We start from the raw sequence: 23,152 nt of genomic DNA, 5'->3' as shown, positions 1-23,152 counted from the left end.
TGGAAAACAATAAGTTGGTCTCTCCAAATGGTCTGCTGATCCTTAGTGGTGTTTGCTGACTCTACTGACACAACAAACTTGCAATATGGACATCAAAAGCTTGCCAATTATTTGACCTCACAGGCAGAACCCACTCCTGTGACAGATTTCCAAACTCCCAGCACTTGCATTCAGGTTGATAAATGTGTCCTCTCATTGCATATCCAACTGAAAGGAGACCTACTGATATTAATGAATATGGCTTGCTTAGGTTTATTAATTACAATGGGTCTCCTCGTGAGCAGGCTAACTGGATAAAACCCAATGTATTTTGACATGCCACTAATCAGTAAATTATTCACAGAATGGAAATCTTGAAAATTAGACAATGAGTTGAGCAATGCTATTCTCATATTCTACCTATTCATCAATTAAAATGGAAATTTTATCAAATTCAAAAACCCTAAGAACAGCCTGCTGGATTAGGCCAATGGCTCATCTAGTCTAGCACCCTGTTCTCATAATGGCCAACAATATGCCTCTGGGAAACCCTCAGGAGGACCTGAGCACAACAGCACTCTCCCCTCCTGAAGTTTCTAGCAACTGCTAGTCAGAGGAAGCATTACTGCCTCCACCCATGGAGGCAGGGCATGGCCATTGTGTAATTAATTTGTCCCCTCCTCTTTTAAAGCCACACAAGTTACTGCCTCCTGTGGGAGGTCCAAAATTTAATTATGCACTGCATGAAGAAGGACTTTTTAAAATCTGTCCTGAATCTTCCAACGTTCAGCTTTTTGGGATGTCAACGATTTCTAGTGTTATGCAAGAGGGAGAAAAACTTTCTGTATCCCCTTTCTCCATGCTATGCATAATTTTATAAACTTCTATTATGTCACCTCTTCCTCACCTTTTATCTATTCTAAAAAGTCCCAAGTGCTGCAACCTTTCTTCATAATGGAGTTGCTTCATCCCCTTAATCATTTGGGCTGCCCTTTTCTGAACCCCCTCTTAAAGAAAGCTGAGGATGTATTCCCCATAAATCAGGGAGGGGGCACAGCATCCAGATGTTCCCAAAGCAACCCCACAGCCCCCCTCTATCTTTTTTTAAAAATACACCCACTTACCAAAGCATAAGACTGCAAGCTATACGAGTCCGTCATAGAGGGAGAGCGCCTGAACAATGGAAGGGTCAGCCTTGGAGCCCTCCTGGAACTCCTGCAGGGTGAGTTTTCCATCTGAATTCTAGGACAACAGACAACAGTGAGGGATCAGAGAGGATAATCACAACAACTCTGTGAGGTAGGGGTGTGTGTGTGACTGGCCCATTATGGCTGAGGGATGATTCGAGCTCAGGTCTCCCCAGCCTCACATTTTCTACCTAGAGATGCTAGAGACTGAACATAAGCTGTGGCTTTGCTTGCTCTCAGGTTCAATCCTCAACCCAGAATACCGTTTCTGTATGGAGTCAAGCCATTTGGGCCTACCTAGCCCAGTACTGTTGATCCTGACAGGCAGCAGTTCTCCAGGACCATCAGGCAGGGAGTCTTTCCCAGTCTTAACTGGAGATGATGGGGCCTTCTGCCTTTGAAACAGATGTTCTACATGTATCCCTTTAGAGCCAACGGCCTCAATCCCTGATGGGAAATCTTCTGGGGACCAGATGATCATGATAGATGGGACCATATGCAAAAGAGGGTGGAACAACAGGTGTTGTCTTGTACATTTGAACAACCAAAGTCAGAGGATTGCACCCACACACCTCTCTCTACCCAACATGTAGGAAAACAAGAGGCATGATTAGAGTTCAAGGCTACATCCCTGCCAAGCAAAAACACTTCAGGAAGTTCTGAAGTGAAGCAGATAAAGGCAGTGGTCTGAGGAGAGCCCCGAGGGCCAGATAAAGAACTGCAGAGGGCCACATTTTGCCCCTGGGTCTGAGTTCCCTCTACGCCACTCAGCTATAATTCTTCCTCCTCCTGCAGAGACTGCCTGTGCAGATCTCCGGATCCATTTCTGCCCACAGGGAGAGTTTGCTACATGTGGGAATAAGCCTGACGACAGGGTGAAGGAGACAGCCTGCCTTCTGGACCCTCAAAAGGCACCCTCAAATTCATTGAAACAGGATATGGGGGACATTGGTTGTGATCTCTGGTGTGGGAGGGTGGCAGGGAAAACGGGCCTGGCAATTTCTGGATGGTTGCCTCAAGGTGAGACAATGTCTGGATGCATCTTACTTTATCCATCATGGCAAAAATCCGGTCCACCCGCTTCTCTGGGGTGTTTTCCTCTTCAGGGAGCTCAACAGTGTTCCCCTGAAGAGAAGAGAAGAGAAGAGAAGGGAAGGGAAGAGAAGGGAAGGTGGGGGGTTCAGTCTCTGCCTCCTGGCCTGGAATGAAATAAATAAACAAGCTTCTCCCAAATAATTCTGGGAACCTGTAGTTTGTTAAGGGTGCTGGAAGTTCTTAGGGCACCTGCTTATTCCTCTCATAGAGCTACAGTGGTGCCTCGCAAGACGAAATTAATTCGTTCCGCAAGTTTTTTCTTCTTGCGAGTTTTTCGTCTTGCGATGCACGGTTTCCCATAGGAATGCATTGAAAATCAATTAATGCGTTCCTATGGAAACCGCCTTCAGACCAGGTCCGGGGACAGTCTGTCCCCTGACCTCTTCTGAAGGCTGGGGGGGGGGAACAAGGGCTTTTCTTCCCACCCCCAGCATTTTAAAAAACCCCAGGACAGCGGAGGACTTCTCCGCTGTCCGGGGCAATCTTAAAATGCTGGCGGGCGGCATTTTAAAATCGCCCGGGACAGCGGAATACTTCTCCGCTGTCCGGGGCGATGTAAAAGCCCCTGGGAAGGCAGGCAGGGGGGACAAAGACTTTCGCCCCCCGCCCGCCTTCAGAAGAGGTCCTGGACCTCTTCTGAAGGCGGGCGGGGGGCGAAAGTCTTTGCCCCCCCCCCGCCTGCCTTCAAAAGCCGTCTGCGATAGCGGGAAGCGTTTCCCTGCTATCCCGGACTGCTTTTAAAATGGGGGCAGAGGGGAAGCGCTGCTCTGTCCCCTCTTTTGAAGCAAGGGGCTGCGGGGAGAAGATAGCTTCTCCCCGCCGCCCCTTGCTTCAAAAGAGGTCTGGGGACAGCGGGGAAGACGCGCTGCGCTTCCCGCTGTCCCCGGACCTGGGGCTGCGGGAAGAAGATCGCTTCTCCCCGCCGCCCCTTGCTTCAAAAGAGGTCCGGGGACAGCGGGGAAGAAGCGCTGCGCTTCCCGCTGTCCCCTACCTCTTTTGAAGCAAGGGGCTGCGGGGAGAAGCGATCTCCCCGCAGCCCCTTGCTTCAAAAGAGGTCCGGGGGCAGCAGGAAGCGCTTCCCGCTGTCCCCGGACCTGGGGCTGCGGGGAGAAGATCGCTTCTCCCCACCGCCCCTTGCTTCAAAAGAGGTCCGGGGGCAGTGGGGAAGACCCGCTGTCCCCGGAGCTTGCGGGGCAAGCTTCGTTTTGCAAAGCAAGCCCATAGGGAAATTCGTCTTGCGAGGCAACTCGAAAACAAAAAAACCTTTCGTTTTGCGAGTTTTTCGTCTCGCGAGGCGTTCGTCTTGCGGGGTACCACTGTACAATTAATTCCCAGAGTTCCCTGTGAATATGGACTGCTTGTTAAACTACTCATAACAAACTCCAGTGCCCAGAATTTTAGGGGGGAACCTTTGACCGTTTAAGTTAGTAACATAGTGCTTTGAAGGTATGGTGTGAATTTGGCCTAAGACTACAAAAGCCTTTAGAGGTTTTATTCACCCCAAGGAGTATAATTTGTAGCAGCCTAGGGAAAAAACCAACATAAACTCCCAACTTCCCCCATTTACAGAAGCATCCTTGACTGGTTGCCTGGAAATGGTTTGTGAATTACCCAAGTGACCAAATTTTGCTCCTCCAGGGTGGAGCCTAGCATTTACCCTTCCCTCCACCTAGTTTCTCTTTCTATAAATAACAGCTGGAGTCTTACTCATATTGCATCCTGCTCTTTCAAACACTCACCACCATCTGGTAAATGGCATCAACGATGTCCAGCATCTCATTCCTAGTGATGTAGCCATCGTTGTCAAGATCATACAGCTTAAAGGCCCCTGAAACCACAAGTAGAAGGTTAGGGAGAGTTATGCTGACCTGAGGCTTAAAAGCCCTAATTAATTGTTAGCCCCGCCCTCATCTAGGCATCATCTGGATGCCTAGATGGTGTGTGTGTCTGCATGCGCATGTGCGTGCTATGTACAGTCCTAGCAGAAGACTTTCATAAGCTGCTATCTGAGAGCAAGAGGGAAAGGGGCAAGATCCTGAGGGTGCCACATGCCAAAAAGAAAGCCTTAGCTCACATTGCAAAGGTCAGTTTTGCTCGGGGATGGATTGTGGGAGCTGAGCCCTAATTTAGAGTGTTGAATGCTGACAGGACCAGTTTTAATTTTCAAATCCAGTTGACCACTTACACCGCAGTTTCTCATCCAACGTCCCCCGGGAAGTGACCGACAAGGCTTGGATAAACTCGGAAAACTCAATCCTTCCATCCTGAGAACAACAGAAAAGTGATTTGGTAAGGCTGGAGCCACCTAGTATGGCCCAGGGCAGCGAGGCATCTCCAGGTAGGGTGGAGAGAAGCTCCCTGTCTGAAACCCTGGAGAGCTGCTGCCAGTCAGTGCAGATGTTATTGAGCTTGATGGAACAATAGCCCTGACTCTTATAAGGCTGCTTCCCAAACAAGGTAGTTTGTGATGACTGGGGAAGAAGGTGGGATCTCACAGTTGGAAAGGACACCATGCACTCTCTTGCATTGCTGCAAGGGATAGAAGCCTCAATCTATTTCTGCTCCACATTAATTCCTCACACGCTCTTTCAAAAATCTATCCTGTCCTGTGTCCAATTTAATCTGTGCTTGTTTTGAAAAAATATGCACAAAAATTCCTATTTAAATACGTATTTCAGGAAGCGTTTTATCCCCAAACAAGATGTTCTTGTGGAATTTAAATTCTACATACACATTTGTAAATGCATTTTATTCCAAACTGCACTCACAGAATTTTCACATGTTTAAATCTGTTGAGCCGAGAGCTCTGTGTGTAATATTCTGGAGGATATTTTAATCCACACATCTAAGTCCAGGAGCTGCAAAATCCATGCCCAATTCACTTTGGGAGACACAGAAATCAAAATTCCTCAAGCACCTGGAAATACAGCATAGCTGAGCATTGCTACAAAGGAGATTCTGTTGGAACTATCAAGGCCAACTTTCCCACCTGCCTCGCCCCTCTCCATGCCTAGTGGATGTTTTATATTTTATTGTCAGGCATCATTTCAGTTGCTTTTAGTGTGAGATGCTTGCTTGTCTTACAGACATTTTATTTAAATTGTGATCTGTTTTGTATGCTCCACCACCACAGCAGGGGCACTAATGCTTCTGAATGCCAATTGCTGGAAAATGCAGGAGGGGAGAGCGCCCTTGTGCTCAGATCCTAATTTTGGCTTCCCACTGAGGCACCTGGCTGGTGACTCTGAGAACAAGATGGTAGAATAGACGGGCCCCTGGAGGAGGAGGCTTTAGATGGTTACTAGCTGCCATGGCTGTGATCTGCCTCCCTGATCAGAGGCAGTAAACACTTCTTCGTCTTTTTAGATTATATATGGCCTTTAATGAGCATTCATTCCAATTTGTTTGCAAGGTTATACAACAGGGAGCATTCTTCCTGATTTGTTTGAAAGGTGTTGACACATCTTCCCGTTAGTTAGTCATTCATTCATCCCACTCTTTTCTATGTATTTCTCCATCATTCTCCAATACCAACAGTCACTGGGAAATCCAAAGGTACCTTTGCCATACTGGTTGCTTTTGATGTGTTGGGTGTTATTAACAGCTCAGTCTACCTTAATATTTCCTAAAGGTCACAGCTTCAATAGCTCTTATCTCAGAGGAATGCTGGAGTACTGGCCAATTAACTTTCAGTTTCCTTAATGACAAAAAGCAGAAAAAGGGGGAAGACACTTCACACCAAGAATTCCCTTGTCCATTTAAGATTTATTGTCAACCATAACTCAGGCTTTTCACTCTGTCTTAGCCAGATGGCCAAGATATAAATAATAAAATTGTTGTTATTATTATTACTTTAACTGCCAATGTTCCTTCTGTTCTTCTTAATGACAGAAATTTGTTATTCCAAGTTTCTGGACTGTAGATTTCCACCAGCGGACAGATAAATCTCTCTCTAGTTTGTGGTTTAAAAAAAATGTTTAAAAAAGAGAGGGTGTGAATATTTCTACCCATGGAGGGTGTTTACATGGTGTTTCGGCAAAATGTCACTCCTTAGCTTGCCAGCTCTTTCTAGTTCCCATCCAAGCCCCCAGGTGCAGACAGCAGAAAACAGCCTTGATCAAAGCATTCAAGGTACTCTTTGATCACCCTTATCACCAGAGTGATTTAATAGTCGGACTATCTATCTGACTATCATCAATCGCGAGCTAACAGAGAGACAGCCGAACCACCATTCATCTCCCTGGAAGCCCACAATTCTCAGCACTCTTAACAAACTACGGTTTGAAAGGTTCTTGGGGGTGGGTGTTATAAATGTATAGTGTGGATGCAGCCTAACAGAGGAATACCTTTTCTAAGATGGGACCTTCACAGGTACTTTCCTTAAGTTAAATTATTCAGTATATTTCTAGCCCACCCTTCATCAGATCACCCTCATCAAAACAATCCATTCAAACAGTAAACACTTATAAATATCAGTTGCTGGAAAGGGCAGTAGGGGAGAGTGCCCTTGTGCTCAGGTCCTGCTTTTGGGTTTCTCATTGGGGCATCTAGTTGGCTACTGTGAGAACAAGATGCTGGACTAGGTGGGCCATTGGCCTGATTGAGAAGGCTCTTCTTAGGTTCTTAAGCTCATTCTTAGGTTCTTATCTTTAAATGTTGTTGTATTTTATTCTGTATGTTGCTATGAGTCACTGAGTATGAAAAATGGAAAAGTGGCATACATATAAACTGATTCACAGTGATGGTGGTGAGCATAGCCAGGTGCTGGGCTCCTCCAGTTCCCTTCCCACCTAAAAAAGTAAATTAATCCACAGTTCTGCAAAGATGCTTACAAGTGTCATGGCCTTTGCTCAAGGTGGGAGGGATGTTCCTCAGTGGGATAAACCTAATTCTCTCGGATCCCTTTTGGAAAGGAAAAGGGATGCATTAAAATGCCAGAGGAGGAAAGCGGTTGTGGGGAACAACTTAGAAAAGAGCAGGTGCCTGATTAGCATTTAGCTTTACTGCAGCTCTGCTGGTTTCGAGATGGTGGGGGTGAGTTTACCAGTTGACAATGTTTAACCCGATGGATTGTGTAATTCCTGCTACTTTTACTGGATGGGGCAGTTGTCCCAGCAGAGGCTTTCCACAGTTGCATGACATGTCTTGCTTCCATCCCTCCTGCTTTGAGTGTTGCAATTATTGTTGTTGTTATTATTATTATTATCCTGCCTTTTTTGAAGACTGCTACTCAAGTTGGGTTACACAAATTAAAATAAGCTCAGATAATTATGATTTGTGGCGGTGGGGGAATGAGACACAGAGGAAAATCAAAACTGACAGATCTACCAGTCCCTAGTGAGGGTTCAAACTAGGAATAAAACTATTTATCCTGCCTAAATAAGGCTACTGAAATGAAAGAAAGCTGATCACACATGGTTTTCTGCTTATGACAGGACTGTGAGCTTAGCTCAGTTGTGTAACTGCGAACAAATCTATAGACTCAGAATATGCTCAGAGGCACTCTTATTCTCTCATTTTAATGGCATGTCTTTTGCACCTTGGAGCTGGTATTGGTAGATGATATTATTATTAACTATTAATATTATTTATATTCTGCCTTTTTCCCAGACCAGGACTCAAGGCAGCTTACAGAAATTAAGTCAAACCAAGATAAAATACACAAGGCTTAAAACATTTAAAAAATAATAGCGAAAAAGTAATTAATAGAATTAAATTATATTAATAGGATTAAAAACATATAAAAACAAATCTAGTAAAATACAGATAATAAAAAAGCACAGCACTTTCTGAAAGCCCTTTCCTTAAACAGTCAGTTCCCAGAGGTCTGTTGGAAGAAAATAGACTTTACCTGCGGGTGGAAGTTCAACAAGGGGAGATCCGGTTTTGCTTTAAAGAGGGAGTTTTACTTAATCTCATTTCCTCCCTAATAACAACAGACCAATAAATGGGTAAATAAATAAATTCACCCCTAGGGACTTGAGCAGGCAACAATTTTCAGCCACTATGGAGCAAAGGGATGGATTTTCCTCCCTTCTTAGACCAGCTGTGCTGGAAATTGTTATGGTTTGGAGGTGGGACATTGGCCCAGGCTTTGTCAGGTCAGGAGCATCCCAGATCCTGAGATTTCAGGGCTGAAATCTGAAACCAAGGTGTTGTCACAGGGGGCAGTGATGTCATGAGGGTGGGCCCTAGACACAGAGGTTACTTGGGACAGGGAAGCAGAGGAGGACAGACCCTACACTGTAATTTGCAGCCAGCTCCTGCCAGGCTGTAGCTTGCAAGCTGCATGCACAATCCTCTTCATAATTTTGTTTATTATAATTAAAGGTCCTCTCACCCACCTGGAGATTCAAGCCCTCTGCCTGCCACCTGGAGGCAGCCAGGCCAGTCTGGAGACTTCAGGTGATACCTGGCAACTGTGTGTGTGCGGGTGTGCATGCCTTCTAACTGGCAAGCTCCATTAATGCTTCAGAGGGGAGGATAAGGAAGAATAAGGAAGTGAGGGGGGAGTGAATCACAGAGGAACGCAGTGGACTTACTTTGTTCTCGTCGAAGACGTTGAAGACGAATGTGGCAAACTTGGTTGGGTCCCCAAAGGGGAAGAACTGCTTGTAGATCTTTTGGAACCCAGCAGCGTCCAGCTGCCCACTGGGGCAGTCCTTGATAAAGCCTTTGTACCTGCACAAGGAAGAAAGGGGAGGGAAAAACAGCTTGAAGCATATCACCAAGGTGCCTCACAGTATTGACAAGGCGCTACAGATTCTGTTCAAGGTAGCTCTGATGATACAGTCTTGAGCAAGGCAGAAAGCAAGGGACACGGGGTTATATCCAACTTGTTCTTCTCAAGAGTATACCCACTAAAATTAATGAGCCAATATCTTTGGCTGGTCTGCTCTGAGTAAGACTGGCACTGGGTGCTGCTACCCATGGGATCCAGCTCCCAGGAAATCTCAGGTTATACCTTTCCAGAGTTTATTTTGCTAGTGGCACATGGCGGCCATTTTCCTTTCCCAGAATGCCCTTGGCTAATGTGTGGCTTGAGGGTATTCCTGGAGGGCGGGGAATGGCGGCCACCAGAAGGGGCACTTTTCTCCTCCCCCACACTCCATGGCATGGAATAACACAACGTCCAGGACATACTGGGGAATGAAAATGTCTCCCTTGCCTAACATAAATGCATTAGAAGAGAAGAGCCTGCTGGATCAGTTAAGAAACCCTGAGAGTGAAGGCAGCATAACAGCTCAAAAGACTGAGCTAAAGTCAGCCATGGGTTCATTTCTTTTCTCTGCCATGAGTTGACTAGCTTGGTCTTAATCAAGTCCCTCCCCTAGCTTTAACCCCCAATGTAGGGGAGAAGAAGATAAGAAGACCCCTGAAGCAGGATCATGACAATGGGCCTGCACCTACTTGATGTTAGTATTTGTAATGTAATTTCATTGGGAATGTACTTCACAAAGAACAGATGGTATTGGGGAAAGGATGTGGCAGTAGGCACTTGGCAGTTGAGAATTGGTAGTTGGCAATTGGCAGTTGAGAATAGCCAGTTGGCAGTTGGTTGGTTATTTCTGTTAGTTCTATATTGACTGTGAAGGTGAGAGGTGTGGGGACTTCATGCAAACGCTGTCTGGAGGAGTTTGGAAATAATACTTGTTGTTCAAATGTTACCAACCTGACAAGTAAAAAGATTTATACTCAACTATTTGTGTAAAAGTGGGTGGGTGGGTGGGTGGGTGTATCACATCGGCCTCCTGTTCTCACAGTGGCCAACAAGATGCCCCAGTGAAGAAGAAGAAGAAGAAGAGTTTGGATTTGATATCCCACTTTATCACTACCCTAGGGAGTCTCAAAGCGGCTAACAATCTCCTTTCCCCTCCTCCCCCACAACAAACACTCTGTGAGGTGAGTGGGGCTGAGAGACTTCAGAGAAGTGCGACTGGCCCAAGGTCACCCAGCAGCTGCATGCGGAACAGCGGGGACACGAACCCAGTTCACCAGATTACAAGTCTACCGCTCTTGTAAACAGGGCCTAAGCACAGGAGCCCTCTCCCCTCCTGTGGCTTCCAGCAAGTGGTGTTCAGAAACATTGCTGCCTCCAACCATGGAGGAAGAGTTCAGCCATTGTGGCTAATAGCCATGGAAATCCCTCTCTTCCATAAATTTGTCTGATCTTTTAAAGGCATCTAGCTAGGTTGGCAGCCATCACTGCCTCCCATGTTCCAGCTGGCCAAGCTGGCCTGATCCAGCAATGTGGTCTCATTCTGCACCCCCTTCATTCCACTGTGCTGCAGACAATGGCCCATCTAGTCCAGCATCCAGATCTCACAGGGGCTAACCAGATAGCCCAACGGGAAACTCATAAGCAGGATCAGAGCACAGCTCCCTCCTGCGGTTTCCCATATCCAAAGGGAGGCAAAACACAGTGGAAATCCATCTTACTCCCTTGAGTCTGTGGTGGGAGCAACAGGAACAAATGGCCAAAATATTTACTAACCAGCACCCTGTTCCCCCAGCTGTTATTTCTGACTTAGGTAACACAGCAGCAGGAGTTATAATAATATTTACAGGAAAAGGGACCTTGATGGATGCGGCAGCTGTCACTGTGGGATTCTGGATTACCTTTCCTATGCACGCATGAGGCTTATGGGTAGGCTGGCTTGATCAAAGCATGCCATTAGAAGGTTGAGGGTTTGTTTGTTTTTTAAATAGGTAGCTCTTCTCCATATAAGCCCACTTGCAGGGGGGAAAGACTGGCTGGCACACCTCTCCTCTGACTGGCATGAGAAGGTGCCTGATCCTCCCTACATGATTACAGGAGGTTTGGAATGATTTCACTATTCCCCTATACAGTCATACCTCATATTACGTTTGCTTCGGGTTGAGCGTTTTCAGGTTGCGTCCCGCAGTGACCTGGAAGTACTGGAAAGGGTTACTTCCGGGTTTCGCCGCTTGCGCATGTGCAAAATGACGTCATGTGCATGCACAAAAGTGGTGAATCGTGACCCACAGACACGGGTTGCGTTCTGCTCATGTTATGAACCGGCCTCCGGAGCGGATCCCATTCGCAACCAGAGGTACCACTGTATTGTACGGGATCATTCATATCATGATTCGGTGACATGACAGAAGTTTATAAAGTTATGCCTGGTGTGAAGAAAGTGGGTAGCGAAAAGTTTCCTCTCTCTCTCATAATACAAGAACTCACGGGCATTCAATGAAGCTGAATGTTGGAGGCTTCAGAGTGGATGAATGAAAGGACATATTCATGCAGTGCAAATGTACACTATGGAACTCGCTGCCACTTGAGGCAGTGATGGCCACCACCTTGGATGACTTTAAAGAGGACTGGACAAATACACGGAGGAGAGGGCTATCAATGGCTTCAAGCCATGATGGCTGTGCTCTGCCTCCATGGTTGGGGGGAGCAATGCTTCTGAATATCAGTTGCTGGGAATTACAAGTGGGGAGCATTCCTATTGCACTCAAGTCCAGCCTTCAGGCTTTGCACAGGCATCTGGTTTAACCACTTTGAGAACAGGATGCTAGATTAGATGGGCCAATGGGAGCAGCCTTGCAAGGTTTCAGGCAGGGGACATTCCCAGCCTTACCTGGAGACGCTGGGAATTGAATCCTCTTTTAAGACCATTCAAGCTGGTGTCAATTGCTGCCTACTACACATCAAAAGGCAAAAGAAAAGAAAAGGTCTCTGCCCCAAGGAACAAGCTATCTAGATTTCATCAGTGGGAAGACCAGGGAGACAATGCAGGGTGCTCTGCCCACCTGCCAAGATGGCCCATGGGGAAGGTTCCCCCCCCCACACACACACCCTGTGTGTGGGAGGTCTCTTTCTCAAAAGACACCTTAAGATATGACAAAGGGCTAAAGCAAAGAGTGAATCCATATCCCTTTTCTCATAGACACTGTAAGATGAGGAGAGAGAGACCATTCAACCCCAGCCCCCAAAACTCTGCTCTAAAAGAGCAATCCAAGATAAGCCACAGGGAGCCCTTGTGTTTGGGGCACCCAGGGGAATCTGGGCTGATCAGGTCAGAGATCAGGTGCTTTCTGTGAAACCAATCCCTCTGACACACCTCAGGCACACAAAAGGAACAGCTGATGATACATTTGCAAGGGCTGCCTTCTGCTGGTGAAGGCGAAGTGAGGGTGACCTGGTTTCAGACCCTGCTCTCCACTTTAATCTATTCACTGAAATTATCTCAACAGCAAAACCTCATCATCTTCCACCTCCAAGAGCATTTAGCCAGATTTTCAGCAGACAAAGAGAGGCCAGCACCACCTACATCCCCCCTTTTTTGGATATACATATTTTTATTGAATTTGAATATTACATCACAAAATTAAAAAGGAATTTTTTTATCGTTTTCAGCACAGCTGATCCAGGAGGTGGTACAGTCCTAATATTGATAGAATGGACTGCACCACCACAGATGGTAGGTGGGGAGAAATATCATTTTCAAATATTTATCCATGCTGATTAACATTTAGAAAAGGCATTGCCCCACAAATAGAAAAAGCGCTAGCTAGAATCCTTCTATCTTGCTCTGCTACTTTTCTTCTAGCAGGGAGCTTGCTTACTTATTCATTTGTTCTTATCTTGCATGTATATCCCTTCTTTTTCTCCACGGATGTTAAGGTGGCTTACATGGTTCTCCCCAGTGTTGATCATTCTAAGAAAAGGTATTCCCCTCTCAAAGGGCGGGTGAATACAAGAAACGAAAGAAAAACTCTATTTGGAAAAGGCATTACTCCATGAGAGAGAAATGCCCCTTCGGAGATCAAGGCTGAGGAACCACATTTCAATATTGTTGGACTCCAACTCTCATCCAGCACCAGCCAACATGTCCAAAAGACAAGGATGTGAGTAGTCCAGCAACATCTAGATGGCCACAGGTCTCCCAAGTCTGCCTGAGGTACCGGCATAAAGTTGGCATGGTTGTGCTACTCAGTGTGGTTAACAAACCCACTTCAAACAATGGTTTCCCATTTCGGTTCAACCATTCAGATGCACCACTGAGACTGCAGCTACGCTCTACATTGCATCTACTGAGCACCATTGGAGTCCTTCTTCAGTTCACAATCTCCTAAAACAGGTCACACTATCAGACTACCTCACAAGGTGAGAGATGGCCCAAGAGAAAGCTCTTTTCTACTTGATTTAACACATTACCTATAAGAGAATGTCAGATTCTTTCCCACACACTCCCTTTTTCAGTTGTATGAAACAAAATTGAGGTGGGGATTACTCCCTCTCTGGATAACATGGGCATAGCCAAGGGGGGGCATAGCAAACTGAGGTTCTGCTCCCTCAAAAAAAGACCTGCCCCCCCCAACAAAAGGCCTCCCCCCCCCAACAAAAATCCTGGCTACTCCCATGCTGGATGCTGTTTAGTTTAACACTAGTCGAATTCCCCACCTTTACAGCCTGTTCTGATGGGGAATTAATCCTCCCTTCCCCAAACCAAGCTGTGCGGGAACCATCTCCTTCCCACGTGCCAAGATAAAATGGGAATAAACAAGGAACAGGAAGGGGGGGAAAAACACAGAGAGAAATAGCAGATGGGGGCGGAGAAGTGGGGAGGGGTGAGATTAGGGGAGCATTATGCAACAGGGCCACCCGAATCTGTCAAGTATCAAACTGAGCGGCAAGGGAAGGGGGGCTGTGTGTGCTAAGATAAAACTGATCAGGAAATATGACAAGGAAAGAGGCAGCATCTTCTTTCCCTCATTGCTGTCCATGACACAGCAGGAATCAGAAATGGGGCGGTGATGCATTTGAGGGCTGTTGGAACAAAAGAGAAATGGGGAGGGTGGCCACATTTGTGGGAGTTTGCAGAGGGGGTAGCATGAAATCAGGACACAGGAAGATGCATTAGAATCACAGAACTGTAGAGTTGGAAGAGACCCCGAGGGCCAACCCACTGCAGTGCAGGAATATGCTGCTGTCCTATATGGGGATCAAACCTTGGCATTATCAGCACCACGCTCTAACCAACTGACCAAAGAACATTAAGATGATCCCACCTAGTCCAGCATCCTGTTCTCACAGTGGCCACCCACATGCCTGCTGGAAACCCACAAATAGGACCCGAGCACAAGTGCACCATCCCCTCTTGCCATTTTCAGGAACCGGAGGAGGAGATGGCCTCCATGGTCAGAGCCAGAGCATAACCATCGTGGCTAGCAGCCATCAATAGTCCTCTCCTCCTGCATGAATTTGTCAAATCATCTATTAAAGCCATTGAAGTTGGTGGCCATCACTGCCTTCTGTGGGAGGGAGTTCCACAGTGTAACAATGAAATTAATCATTATTGTTCATTATTTATTATTATTATTATTATTATTATTATTATTATTATTATTATTGTTATTATTGTTATTATTGTTATTATTATCAGCAGCAGCAGCAGCAGCAGTAGTAGTAGTAGTAGTAGTAGTAATATCCTGCCTTTCTCTTGAGACGGGATTCAAGGCAGCATCCAATATTTAAAAAACAACCTTATATAATGCAAAGTAATAAAAAGAAACTAGTTAATAACAATAGTTAAAATACATGCAAACACATTTAGAGCCAGCCTTTCAAATCCAGTGATCAGCATCATCTGTACCTTAGTTCGTCTCAAAAGGAAGGTCTTAGCCTGCAGGCAGAAGGAAAGCAAAGAGGGAGCCAGTCCAACATCTCTTGGGAGAAAATCCCACAATATGGGAGCCACCACAGAAAAGTCTCTCTCTTTCTCTTGTGTCACCATAAACCATGCTTCTGATGGGACCAAGAGAAGGTGCTCACCCAAGGATCTGAGTACATTGGGTGGGTTTGTAGAAGGAGATAAAATCTTTCAGGTAAGCCTGGGCCCAAGCCATATCAATCATGTGCTGAGCATGAGTGAAGCACAAAAGCTCCAAATCTAAGAGCTCTCCTGCCCCCAAACAAGTTCACCTCCCATCCGCCAAACCATTCCCTGGAAGGAAACTGAGAAAGGAATAGAATGGAACATCCATGCCCAGCCATTTAACGCTTAGCCAGCTGATTAACTATAGGGGGCGGGAGAGTTGTGGGCGGAATTTTTCATTTCATTTCAGGCGGATGCTGTTCTCCTTCCCAGGAAGAACGAACTAAGTGTTTATTCTTCTGTGACTAACAGTGCAATTTGTTGTTCAATCTGGAACAAACCAGGCCTGCTAGCCGGCCATACTCAACAGTGCAAATAAGTGAGCACGTTTGCATCAGCAGAGGGAATGCGCAGAAATGTTTCTGCGATGTGCTATGTGCTAATAAAGGAATCTCTGTACAGACTAAGGGTGCCTCTCCTCTCAATTTCCTGGAGCAGTTATTGGTAAGAGTGTGCAGTGATAGCCATCCATGTGAATGGCTTTAAAAGAGGATTAGATCAATTCATGGAAGAGAATATCAATCGCTACTAGCCAAAATAGCGATGTTCTTTCTCCCACCATTGGAAGCAGCATGTCTCTGAATACCCGTTTCTGGGAATCTGTGCACCCAGGTTCTGCAAGTGGGGCATCTGATTGGCCACTGTGAGATGAGTGGACCCCACTGAACTGATTTAGTAGAAGGAAGGATAGAAGGAAGGGTCTTTGCACCTTTTGATCATGCCTAGTAGTTATTGATAGCCTCATCCTCCATTTTTTGCCTAAATGCTTTTCAAAGCTGCCCAAATTAGTGGCCATTCCCAGTCCAGTAGGAACAAATGTCCATCATTTTAATAATACCCTATGAGTGAATGTTCTATTAGGTCTGTCCTGGATCACTGACCATGTTCTCCCTCCACAGCTTGAGGCAGTAATGCTTCTGAATACCATTACTGGAAACTGCTGGAGGGGAGAATGCTCTTGTGCTCAGGCTCTGCTTAAAGGTCTCTCATTGAGGCATCTGGTTGACCACTGTGAAAACAGGATTCTGACCTAGATGGGCCTTTGCTGTGATTCCGCAGGGCTCTTCTTAGCCATGGTAGCTAAGTTTCTCTGTTCAAATGCAGACTATCTCTGCATACCAGTTGTTGGGGAGCAACAACTATTGCACTCGGGTCCTGCTTGTGGACTTCCTATTGCAGCATCTTGCACTGTGAGAACAGGAGGTTGGACTAGATCACCATTGGCCTGATCCAGTAGGCTCTTCTTATGTCCTACCTCCACTGTTGGAGGCAGTATACCACTGAAACCAGTTAACATACATCACAAGGTACTGCTTGTGGGCTTCCCACCAGGGCATCTAGTTGGCCACTGTGGGACTAAGAAATGCCACTGGTTTGATCCAGTAGGGCTCTTCTTAGTTGCAGTTGCCATTTTCATGCATGTTCACCCAGTTTGGAGAGATTCCTCTGGAGCTCTCTGCAATCATCCCCTTCTATCCTTATGGTGCTGAATAATTTGATGTCTTCTGTAAACTTGGTAAAGCTATAGCTCTGTCAGTGTTTTCAAATTCTGATATTTTGGTGCGGATGGCAATTTACAGAATTGTTGCTGTTTTATTAATTTAAAACATGTTTTACCCTGCTATTCAGCAGGAAAGTCTCCCCAGGCAGCTTAGAAGTAAAAAGTCTCTATGTATATGTGTAGATAGATAGATAGATAGATAGATAGATAGATAGATAGATAGATATGATAGAATATAAAGATAGAGAAAGAGATAGGGGTGTGGGTGGGTGTGTGCTTACCCTATTAGCTATCTAAAAGACATCACAGAAAAGAAAAAAGGAGGGGGAGAAGCAAACTCAGGCAGCAGCTCTTAAGTTAATGAAAATTCCTATAGAGAACTGGCTGTGATGGAAACAGATTGAGGGTTTCCAGGGTTTCAGGCAAGGGATGTTCCCAGCCCTACCTGGAAATGCCTGGAATTGAATATTCTGCTCTTCAGCTGCATTTGCGTTCAAGGCTGTAAACAGTGGTGCCTGTCTTGCCCTGATAACAGCTGGACGCCTTCCAAAAAAAACCTACAGAGGTTTGGGGAAGGAGCCAGCCTTTCTAGACTGTATGTATGCCCTGGAGGAAAGGCACCATTGATGGCACGGCACAGCCATTTTTATTATTTTTTAAAGCGTTATCTACAAGATGAAAATATAATGAGAAGGTTTTGCAAATCAGATACATGCAGGGCTTAATTCAAGCAGGGGGGGGGGTATGGGAGCCTGTGCCATCCTAGCAAAGAAAAGAGAGCCTCTGAGGGAGTGCAGAGCATTTTTCCACCATAAATGTAGCACATAGCAGCCCTTGTTTCTTGAGCTACATCAAGTTTCTCACTGTAGATGGAATCTCTGCACCCTAACTTCTGCCAAAAGACTGATATTGATTTATTGGAAAGATAAAACCATGGCCCGCTTTAAACAACTGATAGAAGATATGACAACACTCGCAATATACGAACAGATTGCATTTAGATGTAGACTGTGCATGAATAAATAAAATGATATTTGTAATGCAGTTATAAAAATGCACATGTAAAAACTGTAATATATTGCTAGTAATTTTTCATTAGTTGGAATAACTATATTGCTTACATAATTATATATATCACAATTTCAATTTTTTTGCTTTTTCTTTAATTTTTGTTTTTGTTTTCTTCTTTTCCTTTTATTCTATTCTATTCTCTAACTGAAAGTTTTCAATAAATAATAATAATAGTCTCTCACTGCATTTGGTTTCTGACTATACATTAGGCAGAACTGTCAGATAGTGAGAGCTGTTTGACACAAGGTAATGGAATCTCCTTTATTGTAAGTTTTTTAACAAATGTTGTAAGGCCATCTGTCAGGAAACCTTTAGGTGAAATTTCTGCATTGTAGGGGGGTGGACTTGATGACCTTTGGGAACATTTCCAGCTCTCCAGTTCTATGGTTCTCTGTTTCTTTACAACTAACACAGAGGGAGTCAAAGACAAAATGAATGTAAAATAATTACCTTTGTATAGTTGGCTAATTGTTGTTGTTGTTGTTCTCTCTCTCTCTCTCTCTCACACACACACACAAACACACACACACACACACACACACACACACACACACACACACAAACAGTGTCTATAATATCCCCCCTGGCAAGCAAGAAGCACTATCAGAGTTCAATGACACATTCCAGCCAGGCAAAAGCACTCAGGGTGCGAAGCTGAGTCAACGAGGGGTGTGGCTGGAAAGTGGGTGTGGCCTGAGAAGAAGGGGGAATGGCTTAGGGAGAGTTCCAAGGGCCAGAGAGAGGGGTCTGGAGGACTGCATTTGGCTCCCAAGCTTGAAGTTCCTCACCCCTGCTTTGTTCCTCTGCCCAGTCAAGATTTCATTCCTCCCAAATTATCAGCCCTACAGATGCTACATTCCACTCTAGAAATTGCATCCCACAAATGAGACAAGAAATTATAGAGACCATCAGGCAAGCATATAACATGCACACCTGTGCAGTGGTAGCAGCAGACTCCCCATTTCGCTTTTTTCGTGCTCACGAACACAAATGTGCATGCTTGTGAACTCACAAGACTCCAGAATAGCTCTGAGTACTCACCACTGCTGGACCTCCTTCTCTGTAACTGGAAAAAGAACAGAGAAAGAGAGAGAGTGTTTACTGGTCATTCAAAGAAAAATGCAGTTTTGAGTTCTCAGTTCTCACTACCTAAATGTTTTAATCTAGTTCATACATTCTGACTCACTGCTTTAAACTTGATTCAAGCACAGTACCATTGTTTATCAGCAACTGAAGCCTTGCTCACACTTTATGGTACAAGCTGCCTCTACACACATTCAAGTGTTTGTGTGAAAGAGTGCCCACTTGTTGATTTGCACAGCTCAACTGCCTGGGTACACAGGCACATGGACCGTACACTCCACTGAATGTTACATGTGAATAAAGTGAGCATCTCAAATGTTTGTGAACACAAATTAGTCACTCATTGAATGTAACCACCAATTTGAACATTCTGCCAGTGCTGCTGTTGCTTCTTCTAAATGCTGAAGGCAAGCAATGAGTGTCAAGAGCTCCGGAGCAAAAGAACAGTGGGAGATATCAGCAACACATCTTTATAACAGCAATAAAATCTAAGAGGCAACCCCTCCCCCCAATATAATAAAACTCAGTCTAATGAGGATAATGCTCAGCAGCCAAATAACGTTGAATGTCATTTAGAAAAGAAAAACAAGATGGGTTGGGTCGGAACGAAATAGAGTAATATGGAAGAGGCTGTGTCTAGCTGGCTAGCAGGCTAGAACCTTAAAGAAAAAGATATTTTATTAAAGCTTTTTCATAATGCAATAAAATAAAAAACTAATCTAACTAAAAACAAAGAGAAAAGAAAACATCAAAGGAAATCAAGAAAAGAAAGAAAAGAGAAGTAGAGAAGAAAAATAAAAAGGACTTTTTATTTTCTAACTGTCAGTTACGTAAAAGAAATTATTCAAAATATTGACTCCAGAGTGACACCCACCTGATCTCCTTTCTGTTACACAATATTTTCCCAATCTTCTGACCAAAATAGATTAATTCATTTTCATTTTTACACAAAAGTCCAAAAGGGATTATCTAATTATTATTATTGTCAGCAATAGTTTTTCTCTAATTTAGAATATTAACCTTGTCTCCTGTAACCTCAACATTCTTCCATATATTAAATAATAAGTATTTGTCCACACAAGAGTCTCTCCACTGTGATCATATATGAAAACAATATTCCATAATTTTTTTTACTCATTAGTTCACACCCAGTTTCACATCATCTGTTCCTATTGACTGTTATAACTCCTGTGGTTTTCTATCTTGATTTTGAAAAAAATATTGCTTCTATTTACTCTTTACAGCCATTCCTCTTCCAAGAAAAGCGCTAGAGGTTTGATTGCTTTTTTCTCTAAGTTCAAACTGCATACAGAGTCCTTTCTCTCTCTCAACTCTATCTCTGCCAGCTCAGGATCTCTCTTAATCCCTTCTCTTAAGCTTAGGACCCTCGTACCTACGGGACCGCCTCTCCTGGTATGCCCCACGGAGAGCCTCAAGGTCCATAAATAGCAACACCCTAGTGGTCCTGGGCTCTAAGGAAGTTAGATTATCTTCAACCAGAGCCAGGGCCTTTTCAACACTGGCTCCGGCCTGGTGGAACGCTCTGCCTCATGAGACCAGGGCCCTGCAGGATCTGATCTCTTTCCGCAGGGCCTGTAAGACAGAGTTATTCCACCTGGCCTTTGGCTTGGAGCCAATTTGATTCCCTCCCCCTCTTTCTTTTTCCTTTCTCCTCCTGTGATGAGGCTGCATTTTAATGTTTCAATATTTTAATGTATTTTAATCTTGTTTTTAAGTTGTATTCATTCAACTTGTTTTTATTATTGCTTATTAGCCACCCTGAGCCTGGCCTTGGCTGGGGAGGGCGGGGTATAAATAATAATAATAATAATAATAATAATAATAATAATAATAATAATAATAATAATAATAATTATTATTATTATTATTATTATTATTATTCTGTCCATCCATACCTTCATACTACGGTACTCCTCCACAACTTTGCTATTTGGATGTTTCATTCCTCTAATCACCTTTGTGAAGGATGCCTCCATTTCACCATCTTTTGCTTCCAACTCTACCATTTCACTCTCCTTTTCTGGCAACCCTTCTGTGTTCTCTTTAATTCCACTTTCCATTTCATCCTTCTCTGGTTTGTTTTCATTCACAATTTCATCAATCTTAGAGCTCTAATCTCTTTTATTTGGTCATCAGACAATTGCTGAAGAATGCCAACAGTCAATAGAATGTCCAACAATGTATTTGCCGTATGGAATATTCTTTATCTTATCAACAATTCAGTATCCATCTTAAAATCTTCACAGTCTCCACCTTAATAACTTCAATCTCCACCTTAAGATCTTCACAGCATTTTCTCTTATCAAACCACATTCCTTTCTCACACATGAAATGTGAGGTAGAAAAAATACTTTTGATTTAAAGGAAGCACTTTCATTGGGAAAACAGATCATCATCATCATCATCATCATCATCATCATCATCATCATCTTAGCATTCAGAACTCCCTTGATCATTTAAAACTTTACTGGTTCACACAATTAGAACATGCTTCTTGTTCTACCTTCAGTCTTTTAATGATCAACATGACAGAGCCCCCAATAGGAGAGTTTAAATATAGAAAAGTCAAGGAGTATAGTACTAGGAATATAGATTGTTAGACCCTTTTACCTATAGTCCACTTACAAACAGTGCGCCTCTCTTTCTACCCCTCTTGCAATGAACAGACCACACACTGTTAAATAAGTTTAAAATGCTTTACTTACAAAACCTTCCAAAGGTCAAATTCATGCATTTATCCAAGCAAGGGGAATAGAGGCAGAATACCCTTAGGTAGAAAATACAGGAAGATAGCTTCAAACATGTGCTGTGGGGGGGGGGGGGGAGCTGCCGCCCTAGATCAAGTAAAACAATAGAAATGCTTAACTAACTGAGCAATCACATCGGTTTTGCCCCTCCTAACAAAAGTCCTGTCCCCCCTAACAAAAATCCTGGCTACGCCCATGGCCCCATGTCTGCTTTCAAAGGAGAGAAGACAAAGCCACTGGGGCAGAGTGATTTGATTGTTCGGTTAGGAAGTCAAGGTTCAAATCCCCACTTGGCTATGGCGCTCACTAGGTGTGGTATTGGGTCACAGCCATTGCCTCTCAGCCTATAACATACTTCACAGGGGTGGAATGGGGATTAAATGAGGAGGGAAAGAACCATGTACACTACATTGAACATCTTGGAGGAAAAAGTGGGACATAAATGCAATAAATCATCAACACCACCAGAAAATTCTGCACTGGTTACAGTGGTACCTCAGGTTAAGAACTTAATTTGTTCTGGAGGTCCGTTCTTAACCTGAAACTGTTTTTAACTTGAGGTACCACTTTAGCTAATGGGGTCTCCCGCTGCCGCCGAACAATTTCTGTTCTCATCCTGAAGCAAAATTCTTAACCCAAGGTACTATTTCTGGGTAAGCAGAGTCTGTAACCTGAAGCATCTGTAACCTGAAGCGTATGTAACCCGAGGTACCACTGTATATTGTGCCTCTGAGTTTAGGCACAGCATACCTCTCTGGGAGAGATGATCCATTATTTGAGGGGATGTGGCCTGGATAAGTAGTGCAGCCTTGAGAAGGCCCTGAGGGCCAGTGAGAGAGGTCTTATAGGCCTCATTTGTCCTGTGGTCCCTCGGTTCTCTCTAGATAGATCAACGGTCTGTCTGGGTATAAACCAGCTTCCTACATTCAAGTTCATTTCTGACCTCCTTCTGCCCCTCCTGGTTCTTCCTGCTTCTAATCACCTCTTTATTGGAGGCAATTGTACACTGCAACCTCAATGATGCCTTTATTACAGCTTCAGACCTGTAAAGTCTTCTCCCTGCACCTCATTAGCTCATTGCTGTCCTGACAGGCCTTGATGGAGAAAGTCCAACAAAGGTATCCATGGCAGGAGGGGAGAGGCAGCCCAGAAACGTCTCAGAAGAAACCCTTATGTTGAAAATGAGCAGCCTATATGGAATAGGATGCAACAGGTGGGCGGCTGTGGTCAAGGAAAGGAAAGCCAATAGCAAATTAGCTTGAGAATCAGCAAATGGCAGAGATGTGCATTTTAGAGGATAGAGACCTGCCTTATTTTGAGTCAGACCAATGGTCCATTCAGTTCAGTATTGTCTACACTGACTGGCAGCAGATCTCCAGAGTTTCAGGCAGGGAGTCTTTCCAGCCTTACCTAGAGATGCTAGGATTGGACTTGGTAACTTCTGCATGAAAAGCAGGTACTCTACCACTTAGCTAGCTGAAGCCCTTCTCCTAATAATTTCATGGTTCTGAAATAAAGGGCTGATTTAAATGGGAAGCTGCCTTTTATCTAGTCAGACCA

General features: G+C 44.5%; 1 protein-coding gene and 1 long non-coding RNA gene across 4 annotated transcripts in view; one reads left to right on the top strand and one right to left on the bottom strand.

The window, feature by feature from the left end:
• NCS1 (neuronal calcium sensor 1) overlaps positions 1 to 23,152 on the bottom strand; it is a 61,669-nt gene that overhangs the window by 1,717 nt on the left and 36,800 nt on the right. For all 3 annotated transcript variants that reach the window (XM_083485418.1, XM_083485420.1, XM_083485419.1), the window contains 6 exons: positions 18,783 to 18,807; positions 8,804 to 8,942; positions 4,447 to 4,525; positions 4,001 to 4,089; positions 2,214 to 2,291; positions 1,104 to 1,221 (listed from right to left, as the gene is read on the bottom strand). In XM_083485418.1, coding sequence (XP_083341544.1) covers positions 1,123 to 1,221; positions 2,214 to 2,291; positions 4,001 to 4,089; positions 4,447 to 4,525; positions 8,804 to 8,942; positions 18,783 to 18,807 — 509 coding nt within the window. In that variant the 3' untranslated portion in view covers positions 1,104 to 1,122. The remainder of the gene's footprint in view (positions 1 to 1,103; positions 1,222 to 2,213; positions 2,292 to 4,000; positions 4,090 to 4,446; positions 4,526 to 8,803; positions 8,943 to 18,782; positions 18,808 to 23,152) is intronic.
• LOC310698416 lies at positions 9,672 to 13,629 on the top strand. The gene is made up of 2 exons (XR_014521516.1): positions 9,672 to 9,940; positions 12,916 to 13,629. It is a non-coding gene; the product is annotated as an uncharacterized lncRNA (long non-coding RNA).

Source organism: Podarcis liolepis (assembly GCF_965112155.1).
Source record: "Podarcis liolepis genome assembly, chromosome: Z".
NCBI lineage: Eukaryota > Metazoa > Chordata > Lepidosauria > Squamata > Lacertidae > Podarcis > Podarcis liolepis.
This window is presented reverse-complemented; position numbering and strand designations above follow the sequence as displayed.